The sequence below is a fragment of the Aptenodytes forsteri genome, unplaced genomic scaffold, assembly GCF_000699145.1.
Source record: "Aptenodytes forsteri isolate BGI_AS27 unplaced genomic scaffold, ASM69914v1 Scaffold349, whole genome shotgun sequence".
NCBI classification, from domain to species: domain Eukaryota; kingdom Metazoa; phylum Chordata; class Aves; order Sphenisciformes; family Spheniscidae; genus Aptenodytes; species Aptenodytes forsteri.
The window spans coordinates 343,659-367,564 of NW_008794452.1; the positions used below are offsets into that span (position 1 = coordinate 343,659).

Sequence of the window (23,906 nt, forward strand, 5' to 3'; positions counted from 1 at the left end):
AGCAGGAAACACAGTCAACAAGAGATTTTGAAGTAACGCAAGGAAAAGCCATTTTATCACTTTCTTCCCTTTTCTGTTGGTTGTTCTCCTGGCATGTTTGGGCTCTGTGATATAAAGTGCATTTGCATCACTTCAGGGATGTGTAACTTTCCACAACTGCTTAGAACAGCTCTGAATTTGGTTGAGTGATGGTTCAAACAGCCCCTCCCCCCCCCCAATTCCAAATTCTGTTTAGATATTTACATTTTTTCCATGTATAAAATTAATAAATAACTTTTGTCTAGATATTGGACGAATATCTGAATTGGTTGAATCCAAACCCCATGAAGGGGAAATAGCAATCTGAAAAGCATTCTTGTATTACTTTGATGGTCATTCCCCTAGTATCCAAGTCTAAATTGCAGATAAATAGTAATATTTTACAACTACATTTTGTCATCCATGATTACTGAAGGGATACTTTCACAGCTCCAGCAGAGAAAAGGATTTCGCCCATCCCTGCCTTCTTTTAATTTCTCCAGATTTAATGGACATCATTGCAGTTGAATGAATATTTCAGGAGTTTACTTCACACTGAGTACAAGCAATCACACTCATGGCTGGGATATTTGTAGTTTTTTCCCTGTTGATGGATGGCTATTATGTCATTGTATTCAGTCATTTGCAGGTTCTGTTTTCTGTGAATTTGTTTCTTGACTGCTGGATAATTTTTCATGCTTGCATAGTGCAGCAAGCTACATAATTAATGCTGTGAAAGGTGGCATATTAGTGTTATGGATGGAGTTATGGGAAGGAGGGTGTGATTTGATTGCTGAATACAAATCTCATGACTTCTACTGCAGCGTGCCTGGTATACAACCTTTGAGCGTGAACCCATCTTTTTAATGTTTCCAAATGATGAATTACATTCAAACTATGGGAAATACAGATGTATGTGTAGGGATTCTATACCTTCATTAAATGTGTATCATACTGCTTCAGTTAATTTTTTTCCATTGTAAATGCTTGATAGCAGGAATGTATTTGCTGTGATAGTATCAGAGTCAAAGCATCTATAAGCAAGGTCATAGGAACCCAGAAATGTATTTTATTGGTATAGTTTCATATAACTCACTTCTGTGAGCTGTAAGTATGTTTAGAGAGTGGATTACAAATTAGCCCCTTCAGGATTTCTTTTGTGGGTAACATAAACAGCTTGTCTGTGAAATGAAAAGTCAGTAGGCACGTAGTCCCTTGCCTTGCTGTGAAGTTCTGCATTTTTAGCACTAACGAAGAAGAATGATCAAGTATTCTAAAATTATAAAAATTCAGTGATTGTGAATGCTCAGTAACTACCAATCAGAGGTTGTGTTAAGTTTCTTCTCCACCATCCTTCCACTGCTGCAAATGTAATGGTTCAGCTTGTTTTGAGTGACGAGGCACATTCAGAAAAAAACATCCTTTTCCAAATCTTTTCAGTGGGGGCTAATCAATTTCCAAGTCTTATCATTTGTATCCAGTAGTGACAGATGAAAGCCATGAATGTTCAATGGGAATTTTCTGCCTTTTTTTTTCCCATTCCAAAATAATTTATGTAAGTAGAAGATATAATGAGGGTACTAAATTAAGTGTGTCTGTGTATATAAATAAAATCGGTTTGTTACCCATTTGCCAGCCTTTTTGGCTCAGCTGCAGCAGTGAGTATCATAACCGCTTTAAAATTGATTAGACAATTTAACTTGAAATTTAACTCTGGATATGGCAGAGAGAGATAAGCCTGTGAAGAGGAGCATAAAACATTAATCTTGCAGTTCTCCAGCTGATCTCAGTAAAGCTGACATGTTGTATTTATTCTTTGGCTTTGAAGAAACTCAAAGTCTTGTGCTTCCAGTGTGACCTATGCACATGAGTGGTCTTTGACTTCTTATTATACGGGTCAAGAATCACTGGGCCCTTTTGCTTGTTCTAAAAGTGAACTGTTTTTTTGTTAAAACAGAGGTGTTTCTGCAGCACACAGGGATGACATGCCTATTTTTTTTTGCAGGGGAGACCAGGTTTGTTTGACTACTAACTCTTCTGTAAGTTTCTGCCCAAAAGAGACCTGAAAGTAGTGTTTCTATCCAGTCCCGCAGTGGCTTCCAGTGTTGAAGCAACGTGAATGTGCAAAATGAAGTAGCCATTTCAATTGGAAGCTGATCTATTTTCATTTGATACGAAGCTGTTCAGAGCAACATTTCCTATGCTACTTTCAATTTTTGTCTGTATTGTGATGCTTCATCAAAGAAAGATCAATTTAGCCTCAATGAAGTGGCAAAGCGACAGATGTGAAGGCAGCCAGTTCTAAGGCCTTCTCCACCTATTTTCACATGCCTAACAGTAGTAACTTCCTTTCAGCTGGAGTTTTGGAGTGCTTTAGGGCAACTATATGCTGGTTTTGAGTAAGTTCAGCTACTATTTCAGCTTTTGGTAGACATCCTATTTCCTTATGTTGATCTATTCTTTAAATTGATCCTGCTATAAAGAAGAAGTCATTTGAAGTAGACATGCTTTCCAGTATGAAAACCAATTCAAAATATTCACCAAAGCACAAGGGGAAAAAAGGCAAGGTACAAATGTGTTACCTTTTTAGTCAGTTGTATCTGTCAGTTTTTGATCTCCATGACACCTGTATTTCACTTACCACATGTGAAGTCTCCAGTTTTAACTAGCGGGTAGGCCGCTAAGCAGTCCGTTATAGCAGCCAGCATTTTAAGTGGTTTGGTTGCAATATTGTCAGACCCTAGTTGAATCCCCACTTTAAAAGCAGGTAGTAGTATTTTCTTAAACACCTGACTTCCAAGTTTAGCTCGAAGTTACCCTTCTGCTATTGAAAATTCTGCCCGTTCTTACTATTTTGTCTTCTAAGTATATAACTATATATTATAGTAGCTGTAATGCTTTTATAATATTGATAAACTCCAGTGGAAATATTCCATGTTATGTAGTTGTTTTAAATGATGTACGTACATTACCAGACTGGATAGGATATTCTGACTCTCCTTCTGTGCTATCCTGTCATCTTCATTTCTTTCTAGTTAATGACAGTGCAGTGATGTCAAGCGCTATATCTCACATTTTTATGTCATATTCCATTACATCTCAGGACAGAACGCTGTTCCTAACATTGAAAAGCACTATTTTTTGCAGGACCCAGATTCTGAGTTAGAGCTTATGCTTTACAAGAGCATGCTTCTTCAAAATTTGTTGGTGGTCTGAATGCTGCTAGGGTGTCTGCTGTGTGGGCAAAGCTGGTCTAATACTTGCATGCTTGGTTCCTAGGATCAGTCATATCTAAGAGAGCACGAGCATGCTTTCCATGCTCCGTCCTTTTTTTCCCTTGTTCCCATGCAATGGTACACTGATTACTGTTCAAAAGTCACCATTTACCAATATTCACTGAATCATCATCCTCCGTATTAATACTATGTATCATTATCAGGTTCCTATTACTGCCTGTCAACTCAATGGATTTTGACATTCAGGACTACGCAAATTTGTATCAAAATATAAGTATGCATTACAAATATCACAGATACTTCATAGTCTAAATAGAAGGGAAACTGGAGTATTGCTTGCTGGTGATGATTGTGAGGTATTTTACTTTCTTATTTAATATTCTGTTTGTATTTCAAAATCTGTAAATTTTTTTTTCCACTTTCAAAGAGCTTTAAAGATTTCAGAAAAGTGTTTTTATTTGGATTTTGTTCCATCACAAAAAAAGCATAGCTTAGCACTTAGTAATGCAAGTGGTTTCTTTTTCTGACATATTAAAAATGTTGCTAAAAATTACCTGGAGATTTTCTGCTAGACATTTACTTAAACTATTTATTCACTTCTTAAGCAAAGAAAGTAAAAGGATCAGGAGCGCAGACATCTAAAGATGTATGCCAGACATTATTTCCAAGAATTGTACAGAAAACAATACTCATTTACAGAAGCACTTTTGCTCTTTGACTGTCATGAGTGTGCTCCAAAATCTTTTTTCATCTCGTTACTTTTTGTCAGCGGTCATTACTGCTTTGCACATGTCTCCTGAAGCTTAAACTACTTTGGCTGTTTGTAACATAGCTAGGGCCCGTAGTTATGGAGTATAGAAGGTCACTTTTGAAGCAAAGAAGTTGCACATTAACGTATTGTGGATATGTAAGGCTTGGATTTCCTGACTGCATGTCTGTTCAGGTCTTTCTTCAGTTACTCAGTGTGCTGGGATCCAAGTCCGTCCAGCTCTCCAGGAGGTCTGAGAACCTCAGCAGCATCACTCCACCTTCTGCTTAAACACAGAGCCTTGCTCCTGGAAGAGTGATCATATGTAGCCTTTTCAGTGTACCTGGTAGAGCTTTCAGTCATTTTTCAAATACAAAATGCTTACAAAAGAAAGCAATGCCATTTTCTCCCTGCTGGCTTTCTGAAATCTCGTGTTGAGAAAAGCACTTACCATGTATTTCATATGAACAGAAAGCTTTCAGTAATGACTGGTATTTCTGACTCTATTGCAGCCAGTGCAGCTGTTGAAAATGTCATTGTGGATGGCACAAATAGGGTAGAATTTCGAGCAAGACCGTGCACCATCTGACTTTGATATTAGTTGAAAAGGAAAAAAAAAAGCAATAGGATGTTTGAAGAATAGACAACCTGTTGGATGTAAATGCATAAAATGGAACAAAAATAGAAAAGTGTTGTTATTGGTTCTTGAAACCATCAGTAAAATTACTTTATTCAGAATACTAGCTGGAAATCTATGGATTTTGCAGACTCTGTGATTGAATTTCACATATCCATGAGGAGAATTTTGAACAATCAGACCAACTTAAAATTCCTGCATTGAGGTGTTGGTGTAATTCTTTGACAACGTATGTTGAGAGGTTGAAATGTCCGTAATGTTTTCTAAGTCAAACTTTTATTATTATTACTGACTACATTCACCTTCTGTGTCCAGTTTTTTATCAGTTATGATGGAAGTATAAATACTATCTTTTTCTATAATTAGAAGTGAGTAAAAATAATTCTGACAATGTGTTGCCTCGCATCTCTGCATGGGCTTCCAGTCTTCCTCACCTGGACAGAATTTGGGAACTTTCCTCTCTTTCTTACACAGACATTAGCCTTGTTTTTCTCCCTTGTTTCTTTCTATACTTATCTATGTTTGATTTTTATTTTTTTATGCTCTGTTTCTTTACTTCTTCTCTTACATCATCTTCTCTTATTTTTTCCTTTTTACCCACTCATTTTTCTCATCTTTCTGCTTTTTTTTTATTGTTTGTTCACTTTTGACGTGTGTCTTATGTAGTGCAAGATCACCTAATGTTTCTGAGTTTTAATGTTCACGGAATGCTCTACTACAAGGTTGCCTTAGGAATTAAGGGAAGACCTAATTTTAGAACCTGTGATGCTTTTTGGGGTTAGTGGTCATTTGTTCATCTACCATATGCACTTAGAGAAATTAGAAAAAACTTCCCAAGAAAACTGCAGGGTCTCAACCGGGCAAATAGAATAGCGAGAATAAACACCAGAAAATGAAATTGGTTTGTATGTCCCTTTTACTGTGGCTCAACAAAGTGATCACTGTTAATTGTTTCATTGCGAAGGAGACAGTATTTTTTATATGTGTATACGTATGTGTATATACATACACCATGTATAAACCTTGAAGAGATTGGTTTTACTTTGCACTTGAAAAATCGGTTTAGGATGACTATGATTTCTATTTGTATTTATTTCACTGACAGGTATGGATAGGGCCATGATGTTCACTGTGGACATTGCTGGCATCTTAACTAAACATTATAGCACCAGATAGCTTCAGATGTTTCTTATTCTCAAACTGCAACTGCACACAGTTGTGATACTAGCCAGTCTATGCAGCCTGCTTACATGTTATTAGTGCTTATTCACGTGAGGAATTTCATCCCTTTCCAATATTTCCCATCACTGACATTAAGACTTGCATAATTGTACCTCATAGTTGCTTCTGAGTACCACCTATGAGACTTTGTGAAAAGCTGTTCAGAGACGTGATTGTATTGGAGCACAGAAAACAGGTATCTAATAGGTCTTTAACTGAACGAATCGTGCTTATTTTTTACACAGGGAATAAATCACAAGATAGTGGGATTGCAGAGATGGAGGAACTTCCAGTCCCACACAACATCAAAATAAGTAACATCACATGTGATTCCTTCAAGATTTCTTGGGACATGGATTCTAAATCCAAGGACCGCATTACTCATTACTTCATCGATCTCAACAAGAAAGAAAACAAGAATTCCAACAAATTTAAACACAAGGTAATTTTCTTTTTAAAATCAAAGTGGAAATACTTGATTTTTAATAGATGAATCTCAGTGTTTTATTAACCTTTCAAAGCCAGACCATGGGAAACAGGTATTGGACATCCAGCAAAGGTGGGTTTTGATTAATCTGATTGACTTTTTTTTTTTACTCGGAATACCTTCTCCGTCTCTAGCCTATGTGCATGTACACATGAATACATTTGTTTCATGGAGAACTGAACATTACTTTTTCTATTTCATTTGAAAACAGTTTTGGAACCTGTACAATGTATTGCAAGACAGACGTTTTTATTCCTGACTAGTTCTTAATCATTATTTAAACAATTTATGTTCTGTGCCTGTCCTTGTTCAGTGACACTCATGAAAGCAACACATGTCATTTCAACAGAAGAGTCACAAATTCTAATGCACTTCTAGGAAGGCTTCCAGCACGTTTAGTTTGCAGCATTCAGCGCTGTGACCTGAATATTCATCTGGCCTCTTTCCTCAAGCCACTGATGCAGGGACATACTGAATGCATTGCAGAATCTGTACTTATCAAATCCAGCAAAATCTGCTTTGACCTCAGAATAGTTGAAATACTGAGATGTCTAGAGAAACATGGAATGAGATAGAAGATTAAACAACACAATCATCTGCAAATTTAAAAACAATGTTGGCAATTTCTCTAAAAGATAAGGTTCCAGACAAATATTAGAGCTCTGATTCTATCAACACCTAAATTACTATTGGTTTATAAGTCAGTGGGATAACCAGGAAATATTTCCACCAATTTCTCTGAGTCTTTTTATTGTCAGAGTATTTTTCCTGTGACTTTTGTTAATAACAGGTGTATAATTTTCACGTTTCCTTATTTGACTTTTTTTTTTAACGTGGTTGGAAGTAACATATGCATAAGTGTAATGAAAAATCACTTACTACTGCTTGAAATTGAGAACTTTACATGTTTGGCCAAGATGTTGCAGTTGCTAGGAACCAGCATGCGAAGCACTACTGAATTTAATGTTATAATAGGCATTTAATATGACCCATTTTTAATTGTAATAGCAAATAAAGTAGGGTATGTTGTTTTTTTTCTTACTGTTATCACTTTTGGAATTGACAGCCTTTGAATTTGAATTCCCATTTTATACTGCAGGGATAAATATAACTTCTAATATAAATGCTTACTGGGATGGAGTCTTTTTAATTTCTTTCATTTCATTAATCTACGTGTTTTTTCATTCGTGTGCGAACTGGTATAAAGTTGTAAAATTTGTTTTTGTAAAAGGTAGAGCCACCCTAGCAGATCAAACACTATATATAGACTTCAAAATCTGTATCACAGTGATGAGACTAGTGTTAAAGGAAGAGAAGAAGAATGGATGTTGGTAGTGTAATAAAGATAAGCCATTAGATTGATTTTGTTTTTCTCCGCAATTCCCTAGCTTTTTACCGTGATGAAGCGTTTAGTCAAAGGAGAGAGGTAATTGGATCTGTAAGAACAGGAGACTAAAGTCTATCAATTAAAATGATGAATAAGTTGGATGTCTTGTCAGAATTAGCTTAAAATTTCTTGGTACTAACTGTGTTAGTGACTTGGTAAAGCTTCCCCCCGCCCCGGCCGGAATGATGGAAATCCAGACAGCAGACAGGGTGGGGAAGACAACTGCACAGACTGAACACCCTAACAACTATCTGTGCCAGAGCACATCTGTATTTGCTTTCATGCATCTTTAGTACTAAGTAATTTTTAACACACTTTCTAGAATGAGCTTTTGTTGAGAAATTAAAAATTGCTCAAATTCAAAATTTGCCCTAACCCTAGTATGGTTAGAGACAAGCATCTTTCCTCCCTGTAACGTTAGTTATACGAGTTTCACAGCTGAAGCTCAGCAGCAGACCTGCTGGGTAGGGAGCTGATAATCTGGCAGCTGCAGCACCAGGGACTGAATCCTCCCAGAATCCAGAGGGAACTGAATCAGTCCCCACCCATCCATTGCCTTCATAACAAAGCTGTTGTATAAAGGTGAAGGATATCACTGCCCCTTCTCCTAGCAGAGCTTTTTAGAAAGAAAAGAGAGAGCCCTGCCACTTAGTTATAAAAAAAGGCATTGGGACTTAACTCTCAGGAGTCATCCAGAAGTCAGGCTGTGGAAGGAGACGGGCATCTTCAGGGGGAAAAAATCATCCTTACTTAGCTTAGGGGTAGGGTAAAACACTCTCTGCAGGTGCCTGTCTCTCTCACAGGTGACAAGACCAGATGACCAGCTTAAACTATTTTCTAACTTGCAGAGAGTTAATGTTAAGTCTCAGTTTGCTCACATGGCTGTGAGCAAGCGACTTGGGATATAGACTTAACCTGTTTCATAGATGCTGTACCTCAGGAAAGGGGGCTCTTTGTTTCCTTGTGTACCCAGGAGAGCATACGTGAATGATTCATCCTTTCAATACTTTTTCTGTTAGCAAATATATAAAGTATATTCAGCATATTTAGCATGCATATAGTTTTATTATTTATGACTATTGTCATCATATCTGTGAAGGAGGAGGTTTGTATTGGTAGTAGTATGTAAAGACTAGAATTCTAATAAGACTTTGTCTTTTTCTCAATGCAATTTGCATACCTCCCCTCTTTTTTAAGATACGGAAGTATGATTATTCCTATGTAACAGGAAATGAGGCTCAGATATTTAGCAAAACTAGGACTAGAACCTGGGTGTGCTGAGTTTCCACAATGTGTCCTACGAGCAGACCTGGCAAAGGGAAAGGATAAGATGAAATGGGAGAAAGATGAAAATTGAAAGCTGCTGCTTTGGCAACAAGAAGGGACTGCAAAGCAGGCATCTTTTCCCCGAAAGGAGAGAGGTAGTGTGACTCGTATACCTTGCTGCTTAGTTATTCCGTGCTTCCAGGTTGTTCTTGGAAATTATTGCCGTCTAGGTACCTTTAGAGTTGTCTGGTCGGTGCTGGTGGTGGAGCAGCCATCTGCCACTCCAGAATCCCGGCTGTCCTTGAGCTGGTATATAACCTCCTTTGCACTTCTTTGGGGGCTCAGCCAGGAATAAGAGCTGAGCAGAAAAGAGACGAAAGGAGGAAATGGAGAATCCCCAGAGAAATTTCAATGTGAACATCTGAACATTTTTTCCTGAGGTCAGTATAGCAACCTTAAAAAGAAAAAGAAAAAAAAAAAAAAAGAAAAGTTTGCTTAGAAAAAGAACAACAGGTTAGAGTTATGAAAAGCATCATATCTGCCCCTCTTCCCCAGCTGTGCAAGAGATAAAACCCTCTATTTAATGTGGTTGTAGGTAGTCTGCCCCTTTTTTTGGTACAGTTAGAAGAGTTTCCTGATACACAGCTGGAAAGTAAGGCTTTGATGCACGGGAGCAATGAGGCTTTTAATGTTACATGAAAAGTGACAAAATTAATGGGGGCAAAAACCACCACTGGGTTGTGGGCACAGAGACCTGACCCAGGTGGAGGCAGTTTTTACCATAGCCAAAGAAAAGATGACAGGAAGACTAATGATTGTAACTGTAGCAGCAGCTGACCGCATTAGCAGTAGCAAATTCAGTCCAGTGGGATGCCTTTGCAATTGGTAGCTTTAAATGTCATTTGGGGTTTCTTTTATTTTTCCTTGTAATCTTTCTCTATCTTTTATATATTATCTATTTCAGAGTGCACAACTGACTCCTTTACAGGGAAAGTTTTCTCCCAGCTGTTACTTGATTTACATGAGAATTAGCAAAAAAGAAATCATGACAACAAAATCTTACCCTTGATTATCAATCACATTTCAGTTCTTGTAATATCACAAGCTGCTAATTTTACAGTTTCTTAATACAGAAACTGAAGAATATTTTTTGCTGACAGAAAAACAATAAAAGAAAGATATTTTTCCATAATAGAAGACAAGTGAAAAAAAAAAAAATCTTTCAGGTCTTGCTTACAGATCATGAACAGAAAATGTCTCTTTTCTATTTGTTTTTTCCTTAAGGGACTACTGTGCTAGTATTTATAGGTGGATGACTATGGACTATTATTTATAGGTGGACAGCTATGGATGTTACCTAAAATGCCCACTTTTCACATAGCAGCCATCTTACTATTCTGTGATTACTGATAAATATTCAAGAGTAAATACCTCTCTCACTCTATCACAGCTCCTCGGGTACACCGTGCAGAGAATAATTCAACTCCACTGTGAGTCCTTTCACCCACAGTTCTAGCATAAACTGTCCAGTTCTTCAATTTTTTCTTCCCCTTGGTGGTCTGTGCTGCAGTCTTTGGTACTGTAGAAATTAGGAATTTCAACAACAACAAGCAGCTATTCTTCTTTGTTGCACTATGGTGCGATACACTGGAAGAGCCAAACAGAGTGTCTGAAATGGTGGCGGGGTGGGAAGCAAGAGGTGCAATGACAGGCACAAACTATCTAGCTGTATGTTTGGCTTGTGCTGGCCCTTCCTGTACATAAGAGTATTTTGATACATGTAAAACACACGTTTAATTTTCTCTGTTGAAGTTTGGTTTGGAAGATATTGACAGCAATATAGTGGGCTGATTGACGGCAGGAGGAATTCTGTTTGGTTACACTGACTGAAAGAAAACAATGGCAATGAGAGCACAAGAAGCTCTTAAATTAAGATATCCTTGTGCTCAGTAGCATGTCTTTCTCTGTTTGCATACTTAAGCGCAAATGGCCCTAGTCTGAATTACATATTTGGGCTATATATATATAATAGTATCAGTCTATAGTCAGTTGGAACCAATAATAAACTCATACATGCAAGTTATCACCATAGCTCTTAGAGCAGACCTTAGACCATCGTCCTTGGCCACCCTGTTAACTTTGCTACACCAACAGACTGTGAGAAGTAACTAAGGTTTACACAGAAGAGCCAGGCGTTGGGTTACATTGCAAAAGCAAAGGAGGAAGGGGTGGTGGATTGGTTTGGTTGCACTGCTGACTTTTGTGTGTTGTTTTGTCTTTTTGTTTCCATCAGGATGTACCCACTAAATTGGTGGCCAAAGCTGTTCCTTTGCCTATGACAGTCCGCGGGCACTGGTTTTTGAGCCCAAGAACAGAATACACAGTAGCAGTGCAGACAGCATCAAAGCAAGTTGATGGCGATTATGTTGTTTCTGAGTGGAGTGAAATCATTGAGTTTTGCACAGCAGGTAATATTGCTGAAGAAGCATGCACCACAGGACGTATGCAATTAACGCTAGCTTCGCTCTCTGAGTGGGTTAGCCATCTACCAGTGCCAGCTAGGCTGGTAGCGTTATAATAGCCACACCTGGAAACTGGAATTCTAACGTTAGGCTTTGTATGTGCTCAGGTTTTGCGTGTTAATGAGAGGCAGCTGGAGTGCCCCTTTGTTCCACCATAGCTTAGCTGCCCCAAAGTGCTGTGCCTGGCACCACTGCTTGTCCCAGGCTAGGAAAGGAGACTGGTCAACCAAAGTGGAGCAAGGCCACTTGTGTGCCTGTTGCTTGCTACTAGCACCTGTGGCGAAAAGACAGAGTGGCATCTCCCTAACAGACAGCTTGCTTAAGACATGCTGCTGCTCTCCCTTCTCTGCATGCTGCAAAGCCTGAGCACCACCAACACCCTGTCTCAAGCATCAATTTAGCCTGTCATTGATTTGTAAGTCTCTTCCTTTGGATATTCATCACCTAGTGCCAATGTGCTTGCCTGTGTGAAAGCTGAGGGCTGAAGCAAGCTCTCCATGGATCCCGTGTTGGTTGAGATGCTGTTTAGGGCGGGTCCTAAGCAAGCTTTTTTTACTTATGTGAATTATTATTGGCTGACAACTGGGTACGTTCTAGCAAACAGTTTATGAAATGACATAAGCCAGAGAGGGCAGTTCTCATCCTCTCTGCAGTCCCAAATACAAGGAAACCAGCTCTAACACAGGAAATCCTGAGCTGAAAGTTGCTGTAGGCTTGCAGAGTATTCCTGGGGAAAGGAGTGGGGAGAATCAAACACGCATGTTCCTGCCGTTTGTCTGTTGCCACTGTTGGAAACTGGTGCTGGGCTATGTAGTTTCTGTATAGCTGCTGCATGATGTGAGATGTGTTACCGAGGCTCTGTTCCCAATTTTAAGTCTGCGCGTCTGTGTAGCTTTTGGAGAGTATTGTGGTTTTTCCTGCCCCCCATACTAGCAGATTGTCTTTCTTTCCAGATTATTCAAAAGTTCACCTAACACAGCTATTGGAAAAAGCTGAAGTGATTGCAGGCCGTATGCTTAAACTGTCTGTTTTTTACCGGAATCAGCACAAAGAATACTTTGATTATATCAGGTAAGAAAGTAAACATATGCAAAATTGTTTGGCAAATTAAGGGAATAATGAAAATAAGTAAATGGAGGCAGCTGTGCTAAAGCTAGAGCAGAATGTCTGTATGCTTTATTGCCAGTCCAGAAGAAGGGAAAAAATAAAATATAACTCATTTCTTCCACCTTGCTTAACTCAGCACTTCCATTAGGCAATACAAATTTGTGCTTTGAAGCAGAAACTGAAGTACTCAGAGGGTCTCCAGCCTGATTAAAGTGTCTGTTATAATAACTGAGTGTTTAGTAGCCAAATAATTCTATTGTACTAAGAAATTCAGAGTGAGACTGCACAACTCTGTGCATAGGCATTTGCCTGCATATAAGAGTTCCATCTCAAATATTTGCTCTCCATGTACAACCACCCCATTTCTATGCCCAAATGTAGTAATTTGGGCTCTGCAATCTGAATGTTAATTTATAGACTGTGGGGAGGGAGAGGGGATGATGTTTAGACGATGTTACAACACTGTGCTTCAGTTGGAATGAATAAATGGAATAGCTGGAGGTAGGTCCCTTATTCCTGTTGGAGACCCAGTGTGCCTTCACACACGCAACCGGAAGAGTCATTACAATAGAAAAGAAGACTTTTCAGTAGAAGGAGTCAAAGCTCATATACTGACTGAGCAGGAGCAGCCACCATGCAGAGGTAACCTTCCACCCTCAGAAGAACATGGATGAGAGGTAAGCAGTGTGTCGACATCTGTTTCAGCACTGTGTCAGAAGGGTGGCAGCACTGACTATGCTTCTTTAATATGCATTGAGAGATGGGGCTGCTGCTGTGCCACATGATTCCAGTTTTATGTGGGTGTCACACTAGTTCCTGTCTAGAACTGAAAGTTTTTTAAAATTGGGGAAGAAAAAAATACTCGAGGGAATCCAACTCTGAAGAGCAGACTCCACTGCCCTTGGAAACATTCCCACTTTGTAGTCACGAGTATCTGCTCGATTCCAGGAGTGTCTTGTATATTCCAGAGCATGGGGTTTGCTCTTTCCCTTCTGTGTTTTGGAAGAATTATTTTATTGCACATGGTGACAAAGCTGCAAAACTCAATGGAGGTAGAGAATGAATTGCAGTCGTTGAGGCTCTTTGAAGACCTCATAAATCTCTGCTGCTGTTCTGGACTAGATACCACAGAAGGGAGATGCCTCTGGTGGTTCTGATTCTCATAGCTTTGTTTTCAGCTTTGTAATCATAGGACACCTGCCTTTGTGTTCATAGAGCTTTGAAAATTGCCGCTGAGGTGCATTTATAGCTGTGGTTTTGGCCTTGTTCTGCCAAATGTGACTCTAATTGATTGCACTGTATCTTTTCCCCTCCCTCCTGTTATGTCCGTTCTTGGTTTGATAAAAGTAGAGACTAGTTTGTTTTCCCTCTGTTAGTTAGAGGCAAAAAGCTGTGTTTTACCAGGTCAGTATGAAGCTAGAATACCTGTAACTGTCTGATGGTCAGCTTTTCTGATCAGAAATGTACTAATATGGTCACAAGGGCTAGTCCTTCCACAATGCACCCTTCTGAATGTTATGTTAAAAACCCTAACCACGGACTTCCTTTTAGAAAAAATTCCTTGACATACCATGCCTGCTACTGGCTTCTGTGGTGTCGTAACTAGTAAGCAAGCTTGGAAAAGCTTACAGAGTAGCTCTAGTAGCATTGGCAAACAAGCAACTGTCACAGCGCTAAAGCAGCAAGCTTTAGCAACCCCTAAATGTAGGGTTTGAAGTGTGAGCTTGTAAATGGTGTTCATGTCACTCTGCTGCTTACGTCAGCTAGGAGCGCCATAAAGCAGCTCAGATCCCCGGGAAGAGTGACCTATAATTAGCCTAATTGGCCACTGGATGTCAGTATCTTGCCACAGAAATGGAACTGCAAGAAGCCTGGCCTTTCGGGTTGCAGAGACGGTGGTTATTCAAGCTGATTTTTTTCTCCCTAGTAATCGCTTCAGTCATGAAATACCAATTGTATTCCCCCACCCCAATCAATGTCTTGTGAAATAGGGCTTGAGATGATAACTATGTAGTATTTGAATGGCCCAGAAAACTTTTGAAATTTATCTTAGCATCAAATTAAGATATGCTGCTGAGGAGATGATTAGAAATAAGGAAAAAATTGCAGTTGGAGAAATTACTGAGTTGATTTAGAGCTGTTTGGTTATGTATACACTGAATTTGTTTGCTGTGACTGCTACCTCCTGCTTTAACCAAGTAAAACCTTCTCCCACACAGCACCATTTTACCTGGAGCTGTTGCAAGTTAAAAACAGAGAGAGAACAGTCTGTCTTGGCTAGCTTCCCCTCTCCTCAAAAAAAAAAAAAAAAGAATAAAAGTAAAGCGAGAGGGGATGTAAGACTCTCCAGCCCCACAGCCTCATGCGTTTTTAATCTGTCAGTGTGTATAAAGGCATTTTCTAAGGGTGCCTAGTAAATCTGGTGTTTTGCAGGACTTATAAAAGGGAATGTTTCCCTTTCTGGTATCACATGGTTGCAGGTGCAGAGAGAGCCAAAGCTGTCACTACTGCACTTCCAGAGAGGTGTGGAGCACAAGTTCTGGGGAACGTCCTGCTATACATAAAATCTCAGGTGCTGAGGAGGATGAGATGGGGTGTTTTGGACTGTTCTCCTAAGTTTAGCAGCCTAATGCTGCTGAGTGCAATCTGGGATTTAGGTTTAAAAATTCACTTGTTACATTGAACATTTCTTTTCACTGGAACCAAATTGAGCTCAGCTTGCAAAAAAAACCCCAAGAGTTAGCCTTGTACGTTTTTTCCCCTTAGGCCTAGTGACTGCAGAAGCTGGATACCAACCAAAGTGGAAACTAACCAAATTGCCTAATACTCTGTGCCCAGTTCTGCTCTGATTGAAGTCAGCAGTAGACAAATTAGACGTGAAATTATCATTTGGGGGGAAAACAACTATGGCAGACAGTACATTCCTTCCTATAAGCTCTCTGAAAAACATCATTCAGAAGTAACTTTCACTGGCAGTTTTCTACCTGAAATATATACTGCCTATGCTAAAAATACGCATTAACAAACAGTATATTCAGCATATTGAGACTGACTTGCGATTTCCAACATGTGATTAAACTAAAATGTGTTTATTGTTAGAATTGTAGTGGAAGGCCAAACAAATCAGCTAATTAAAGATATTGGTGGTTTGGGGGCTTTTTTGTTTGTCCTATTCTTTGCTTGCATATAATACCCACGCAGCTCACAGCTGACAGAGAAGCCAGACTGGAAAAGCAGATTTTTCCCCTTGAGCAGGAGTTGTTATTCTAGCTCTTTCTGAGTCGGGCGTCACTTGATTTTCTTGGTCCTAAGATCATGACACTAACCACAGTTTTCAGTATAACGGTTTTCCTTTGTGTCCCTTCCGTACGGTTACCAAACAGCATGATGTCCTAACTTTCCACTTTTTCTTTAACATGTGTTACAAAATAAACAATACCAGTCATTCATTTGTAGAGAGCATCATGGGAATGCTATGCAGCCCTCTGTTAAGGATAACAGTGGCAGCCACGGCTCTCCGATCAGTGGGAAGCTGGAAGGCATCTTCTTTAGCTGCAACACTGAGTTTAACACCGGGAAGCCACCACAAGATTCACCCTATGGAAGATACAGGTTTGAGATTGCAGCTGAAAAACTCTTCAACCCAAATACTAACTTGTACTTTGGAGACTTCTACTGCATGTACACAGCCTACCACTACGTCATTCTCGTTATCGCCCCCGTTGGATCACCAGGAGACGAATTCTGTAAGCAGCGCCTCCCTCAACTAAATATAAAAGATAATAAATTTCTGACCTGCGATGAAGAAGACGGTGTCATGGTTTACCATCATGCCCAGGATGTTATTTTGGAAGTAATTTACACTGATCCTGTGGATCTCTCCCTCGGCACAGTTGCGGAAATTACTGGTCACCAACTAATGAGCTTGTCTACTGCAAATGCAAAGAAAGATCCCAGCTGCAAGACCTGCAACATCAGTGTTGGACGTTAAAACTTCCCTCGTTACTTAGGAGCCTTCAAACCTCTGTTGCCCATTTCCATAGTCAGACATTTTTGTCAGAAGCATGCACATGCCGCTGTCACCAAAAGCAAACACGAGTCTTCAAAATCTCCGATAGCGTTTTTAGTATTTCTTCTCTCCCCCTTTCCCTTCTGTTCCCCCGATGCTTTAAATGATTAGAAGTCCTGGATTTCTTTCTGGCAACCATTTATACCTAGATGCTGCAAAAATTGTTTTCTGTTTCTTGCCAAACGTAACAAAATCCTATATAAACTGCTTTAGCAAAATAAAAATAACAGCTTGTAAATGGTGTTTAAATATGCATTCATTTTAACTACTGAACAAATACTGGGATAACTCCAAACAGCATGAAAGGTTGTAATTGCAGCATGATTTAAATTTCAGAGCCTAGAAATGTCAGCACTTCCAACGTGTTGTTTGACAGTGTTATTTATGTTATTTATATTAGCTAACTGAAAACAGAAACTGTGTCTCGACATAATAAATATAATAGAAAAATATTTTATTTGTACTGTTGTATACAATATTATACAATCATATAGAATATATAGGTTACATTTTAATATCAATTGTATACATATGTCATGAAATCATTTTCCCTTATCAAAGATGTTATTTGTAAACTTCAAATAGCTCTGTATCTGTTCCTGTTGCTCTAGATGACTTTAATTAAAACAGATTTACGAAGGAGACCATTTCTGATTCATAAAAGTTAAGTTATAAATTATTAAGTCAGTTATAGAATATATAGGTTACATTTTAATATCAATTGTATACATATGTCATGAAATCATTTTCCCTTATCAAAGATGTTATTTGTAAACTTCAAATAGCTCTGTATCTGTTCCTGTTGCTCTAGATGACTTTAATTAAAACAGATTTACGAAGGAGACCATTTCTGATTCATAAAAGTTAAGTTATAAATTATTAAGTCAGTACACTGAAACAACAAACCTCTGAGAAATAAAAAATTCCTTTTTTAGTGTTCATACCTTTTCCTCCAAACTACTTGAAAATGTGTACGTCTTCAAAATCATGCCGAGCTATTACATACAATACAAATACAAACATGGTTGGTACATAATAGGCTTTATAAAATGAAAATCTTCTTACCAAGATAGAAAACAGGTTGCTTATACTATGTGGTCAGTACAAAATGACAGTTAAAGCAAAACACTAAACATGAGTCAACTTATTCAAGTCCCCCCCCACACCTTTTTTTTTTTTAAATTCTTCTTTCCTTTATGTCTGGGCTAGGTACTTCCCAGAATCCCTGCTTTTCGTTTCTAGTACAAAACCCGCTGATAAGCCTTCTGTTAATAGCCCACTTTTCACACAAATGATCTATCACAAATAGGGAAAAAAATCTCCTTAATATTTCAAAGTGTGTTGCTCTGAAAGTTAAGAAAGATGCATAAATCCAATGGAAAAATATTTTTTTTATAATCTTATATTTAGTAAACAAGAAGTCTAGCGTTCCTCATCAGATGACTGTGACACTCAATTATATACCATGTACTTTATCTATCCAAAATATCTTAGCATAATGCAATAATCTAGTCTTGTTTTAATATATATGTGGCAATTTTATAACACAAGAAATACTTCGACATTTTACAAAGTGCATGCGTCTAAACGAGCTTTGGTAGTTAGAAAAGCAAACGTTATAGCGTCAGGCAAAATAAAGTGCAAAGTTTAATACAGAAATAAAAATCAGCATGTAGTTGATCTATTTACTGAATTTTAAGTACCGTGAGCCAGGTCCTGTGAACCATAGTGAAAAGCACAGCAGTCAGTACATTTGTTTTATCTCTTCCCAGTAAACTCTATCTAGTTCATGTTGCCAAACACGTTCTCTTATTTCTAAAAAAACCAATAGTTCCATTTGGCAGTCATGTTCCGTCCTTTTTTTTTTTTTTTTTTTTGCATAGGCAGCATCACTTTGCTCTACTCGTAGAATTTTAGACCAAATCCTGGCACTGGTTCTTTGTATGCACCTTTCTTTGAAGCTACTGGAATTGAATGGCAACTCTGTCTTGAAAGATAGAGTACGTTCATGAGTTTTTCCTTCATTTGTTTTAAGCTTATGTTTCTTTTAATCTACTGAATCGGCACACTGAGAACCGACATTAATAGTTAATTATAGTGCATGTTAATTCTGGAAAGAAATGTGTGGTACATTATCATGTACTAAAAACCTAGAGAGCATTTCCTCACACTTTTCAAAGCTAAGAGGAGGTCAAACTGAGGATCTGAAATACTTCAGTGTCCTTTTAATTTCTGACATTCTCACAGTGCACTTCAGGGCTTTTTCAAAAGGAAAAAATACATACTACAGTCCACTCACCCGTGCTTAATATTCTTGCGTATTGCTGTCCTCTCTCATCCCAGCTAGTATAATTGGTAAAGTGCATCAAAAATCTCAGTGTGTCAAATAATTGTGCAGCAGACCAAGACCTGTAAAATTACTTCCTCTTTTTCATTACTCATTTGTTTGCTTGGTTTTTTGCTAGAGAACAATATCATGGCATCGCATTCACTTCAAAGCGTTTTGGAAATATCATGCTTACTGATGAGAACCTCCAAGAGCCTGATTTTGGCTTTTGTGTGCTTGTATTCAGAGTATTCCTCAGCCATTGGCACCCGATCTTCTTTTTGAGGACTCCTATGAAAAGCAAATAAAAGTGCCATCACTTTTATGAGTAAGAGGAGAAACAGCCTCTAAAATTAATTCTGCAACAACTAATAAGGATTGGGTTGGATTGTTTTTCTTTCCTAACTGTAGGTGACTAAAGATAATTTGACAGGACCAAAAAGCTCTAAAAGATAGAAATGAAATAATGGTATTTAAAATACTGAATTTTCATATACCAGGTAATTTTCTTTCTTGTCAGCTATGCAAGCATAACTACCTTGTGCTCAAATAGGCAGAGAAGTTATTACATAGTGCTTTGAAAACTGTTACCAGAATACTACATGCCCATATCCTCTGCGGTTTTCAGCAAACAAGTTTGCTAAGTGAAGGGAGGAGGATAAACGAAGAGTGAAAAGTAGGCAGTATTTATGGGTGAAAGAAACAGTGGCTTCTGTTTTTACATCCGGCCTTTTAAAAATGGCCCAACTGCCAAGTGTAATCCCTGTAGATTTACATCCTCAGAAAGACTCTTTAGCAGCCTTCCTTCAGCTCAGGAAAGGTCCTGTGCTGAGGCAGGGTTTATACCCATTGGAGGCACGGCCTGGAAGATCCCCAGATCCAGACCGTCCTCAGGCATGCCCACATCCTGGAGGAGCTAAGCAGGGAGATGGACATCTCCACAGAGACCAGACACCTCCATAGTATCTTCCAGTCCCTACCTGCAGCTTCTTTGGCCTGCTAACCTAAGAGTACCCACCCTAGCAGAAACAAACACATTTGCATAGGAGCCCAAAGGGGAGAAGGAGAGGGCTTTTGTTGAGCTGGTTATTTACCTTCCTGTCTGTTTATAGAATTGTTCCTCAAACTCTCTGAGAGCTTTGCGAAGCCTTTTCTTATCTGCTCTTGTTTCTCTGAGATGTTCAAGCAGAACGGGCCTGTAAAACAGAGACAAGAACATGAAACCCCCATGTGCTTGGAAGTATTGTAAAAGCTGTGGCTTTGGGTAATAAGCAGCCTGCTGCTATGGGCCACGGCAGGCACTGATTTCAGTGCCTCGAGACATTCCACCACATCCCTCCAACTACGGATATAACTGGCTGTACCATCACACATGATAAACAGTTGCGCTCCTTCCCTTTTACTAGTATTCTCACCCTTCTTATAAAGTGAAGGCAGAGACTTTATGGACAATATGGGAGGAAAAGCTTTCAGGATTGAGTCTCGCTAGCGGTCTTAAGTCTGTGTGGAATTAATGGAGTTGACAGGGCTCAGCATCTCACAGGAAATGCTTTGCATTTCTGTAACTGAATTAATACAGTCAACATCCAAGCCCTACTCTTAAAAGCAGCTGTTAACAAACATTACTGTGATGCAGTGGAAATGCTAGTGGTACCCAGAATCAACATTTTTGGAGGCCATGTTTTAGCTGGTATTTGAAGAATAAGGTTTTTTAAGCAGAGAAAGATTTCCGTTATGACATAAGCAGCTGGTTGGTTAGGTTTTTTTACATAATAACAAAACACAGAGAAATATCTTCACAGCATTTCTGAGCAAACTATTCCATACACAGCTGAGTTACATAGAAACCCAAGACATTTTTAATTTACTCTCAATTTTGGTAGAGCCTAGTCAACTTCATTTATGCATCTAAGAGCTTCCAATCAAAACACAAGAAAAAGATACCATCCCATAAGCTATGAGAACACATCTGTTCCTGAAATCATATTCTTCAACAAGTTTCAGGGTTGAGTGAGAACAGCCCATGTGCATCTTGAGATTTGTTGTCTCATGCAACCGGAAATTCTTAACTACGAATCAGGAGGAGGGCTTTATTTTGGCTTTATAATGGAGAGCAGGGGGATGATGTTAAGTTTTCCGGGCATCCAGACACTAACAACTATTCTTACGCAAGGAAGAAATGGATTTTACATGTATTCAGTGGCCTCCCATGTGACCACATATTGTGTGCTCCTTCACTCAGCTAACCTGTTGCTGTTTATATGCCTCATGTCTCTGGCATTTTTACATCACTCACACGGTCAATCCCAGTACACACACGCACAGGAGCAGACTATCCTGCTTGGCTGAACTGTGCTTTGTTTTATGACTGCTTTGTAAGAACATAAGTAGTTAGATATCTAAAAATGTTGCAGCAATTATTGATAGGTCCGCATACCTTTACTATGCCATTATGTCGTAGCTACCACTCCGTATATGTAGTTGTTTCTCCTATCTGCTTACATTCCTTCACCTTTCTCTTCATGGACTTGGCACAAAGTTGTTTGAATAAATAACTCAAACCACAGGTATGCTGCCCAAACAACAACTTTGGCCTCTTTTCTCCCATAAGAAAACACTTCTTCGGTATAGAATATTCCCATGCAATAAGTATGGATCGTGTTTCATTTGCAAAATCTACGTGAAATATTTTAAAACAGTCAGAATAAAAAAGACAGAACTTACATTGTTGCCTCATGTAAATTGGACATAGACAAGGCTGTTTGCCTGAAATCTTTCTTTTCATCCAGAGGTGAAACATACGCAGGCTCACTCTCCTCCTGAGAGTAACACAGGTACTCATCAACAGGGAGGCAAGATATTGGACTGGACGATAACTCATGGCTGCTTTGAGAATGGTCTTCATCTGAGTCTTCCTCCTCCTGCTTGTAAAGTGTAAAGCATTATTAAATTAGTTGTTTACATTACAATACTAATAATTAATAGGACAACAACATAAACAATTGGGATCTAACCTCCTGGATGTATTCACTGAAATACATTACCCATATTGAAAGTTTTACCCAGGTCTACCTGAGACTGTTCATGAGAGGTCTCGCAGGGCCCAGTGAGTTACTGTTTGTTGTCCACCATGACAGGGACAATTCTGAGTATCTTCAGCCAGCAATTTATTTCTGTCTACTCAAAAGCCTTTATAAGTAGCAAAGATTTAAAGAACATTCTGTATTTATGGAAGCAGTGCAGTCTTGCTGGAATGTGTACTCCTCATATACCATCTACTGTTTGTATTATGTCCAGAAATTCTGACTGTAACAAGAGTTGGAGATAGAGATTCCACAGTTTTATAGCTACAACTATTAACTACCAAAATAGAGTGATGTTGCTGTCTTCCTCACGTTCCTTCATCCTCAGAAGAAAAGTTGAGCTTTTGAAACTAAGGCTTAAACATAAAAACTCCATGGAGCAAAGCTCCTAAGAAGTAACACAAGGGAACTTCAGCTAAATTTTTAAATAAAATATCTGTGTGCATGTGTACAAAGATTTTTCAAAGAAATCTAAAGCTCCACTGTCATCTAACAAGACAGTGATTCATAATTTTTAAAATCAACCCAGCCCCAATTACTATTAGATGATTAGTATTTTTGATAGAACCGCTAATTAACTTCCAAATAGCCAGATTCCACTACCTCTACTCACAGTGAGACCAGTATTGTTACATTACATTGATACATTATTAAGTATTACAAATTATATTTTTGTGCTACATGATTGATAAAAGCATTGTCAACAAAATATAGAAGATGGATACATATAGTGACAGTATAGCGCTTCATGGAAAGAGACAGGTTTCATTCTGTGTTGCATGTTAGGCATGTTAGACAACCAATGCCAGCCTTTGATCACTTACTTACCCAGTCATTTGAAGTGATTGCCTCAGAAACTGCTGCCGTACATTACCACCTCTGGCATGCTTAGAAGTTGAATTTTACAGAGCATTTGCTCTATTTGAAATATCAACACCCTGTATTAACCAATGAGCAGGTTCTTGAAATATCAGTAGTTCTATTGCTGCCAAACTGACATACAGGTTCAAATCAAACACAGCATTTAGTACGTTTTCTTGACAATGGATATGAATTCTTTCCAACTTACAATTGTTGTGATCAAAGATGGAGTTGCAAGAAGTTTCTTGATAATTCTGTATCTGTCGTAAAGAGGTTTCATGAGACTCTTTTCTTGCTTAGTTACCTAAAGAGAAGTCATAACAAAATATACTCCTCCAAAATTAAAAATAAATAAATAAATACATTTCTCATTTGCTCCTGTAAAGCTAGAAAGGTATTAGAAGAGTACAACCTGATGTGTATTTTGCTTCCATAGATATTCCATGGGAACTGTATTTTAATCCATACAATTTCTAAAAAGGAAAATGGCAATCTATTTTCTAATGGAAAATACCCAATCCGGATTCCTCACTTCCTTGAGCCACGCTGCCCAGGCAGAGGGTAAACTATTGTCTGTCTCTTTCTGAAGATGCTAATAGAGTTGTAAGAGTTAAGATATGCTTCTACTGTGCATTGCATTGATAGCTCGCTTACTTAACTGTAATAATGGCAACAGGCTAGCTACAGTAATGTGACAGTTTGCCTGGGCCAATATACTCAGCAGCCGAGTGGGATGGAGAGCACTGAGAATACAGCTTCACAGTCTCAGTGAGTGAGCTGGCTCCGTGCAGAATTGCTCTGTGCATCCCTCCCTGGAACTGCCTTCCACAATCGGGATTAACCGTCTGTTCATTTAGTTTGCCTCTGCTCTTTTATGAGCACTAGGAGCATTGATTTGGAGGAGAACATTATTTTAGATCAGGTATTAAGAGCCTGAT

At 38.7% G+C, this 23,906-nt stretch overlaps 2 protein-coding genes across 4 annotated transcripts in view; one reads left to right on the top strand and one right to left on the bottom strand.

Moving 5' to 3' along the window:
• Positions 1 to 17,636, top strand: part of PHYHIPL (phytanoyl-CoA 2-hydroxylase interacting protein like) — a 37,709-nt gene extending 20,073 nt beyond the window's left edge. The window contains exons 2-6 of one of the 2 annotated variants that reach the window (XR_658144.2): positions 6,106 to 6,302; positions 11,294 to 11,468; positions 12,476 to 12,593; positions 16,086 to 17,201; positions 17,402 to 17,636. Coding sequence is in view for 1 of the 2 variants with exons in the window: in XM_009290499.2 (XP_009288774.1) it covers positions 6,106 to 6,302; positions 11,294 to 11,468; positions 12,476 to 12,593; positions 16,086 to 16,620 (1,025 nt within the window). In the remaining variant the exon portion in view is untranslated. Of the gene's footprint in view, positions 1 to 6,105; positions 6,303 to 11,293; positions 11,469 to 12,475; positions 12,594 to 16,085; positions 17,341 to 17,401 lie in introns of those variants that run through there. The other variant, XM_009290499.2, reaches the window with a different exon arrangement.
• A 1,523-nt stretch (positions 17,637 to 19,159) lies between these two features.
• FAM13C (family with sequence similarity 13 member C) overlaps positions 19,160 to 23,906 on the bottom strand; it is a 55,706-nt gene continuing 50,959 nt past the window's right edge. For both annotated transcript variants that reach the window (XM_009290501.2, XM_009290500.2), the window contains 4 exons: positions 23,177 to 23,272; positions 21,749 to 21,948; positions 20,119 to 20,220; positions 19,160 to 19,315 (listed from right to left, as the gene is read on the bottom strand). In XM_009290501.2, coding sequence (XP_009288776.1) covers positions 19,192 to 19,315; positions 20,119 to 20,220; positions 21,749 to 21,948; positions 23,177 to 23,272 — 522 coding nt within the window. In that variant the 3' untranslated portion in view covers positions 19,160 to 19,191. The remainder of the gene's footprint in view (positions 19,316 to 20,118; positions 20,221 to 21,748; positions 21,949 to 23,176; positions 23,273 to 23,906) is intronic.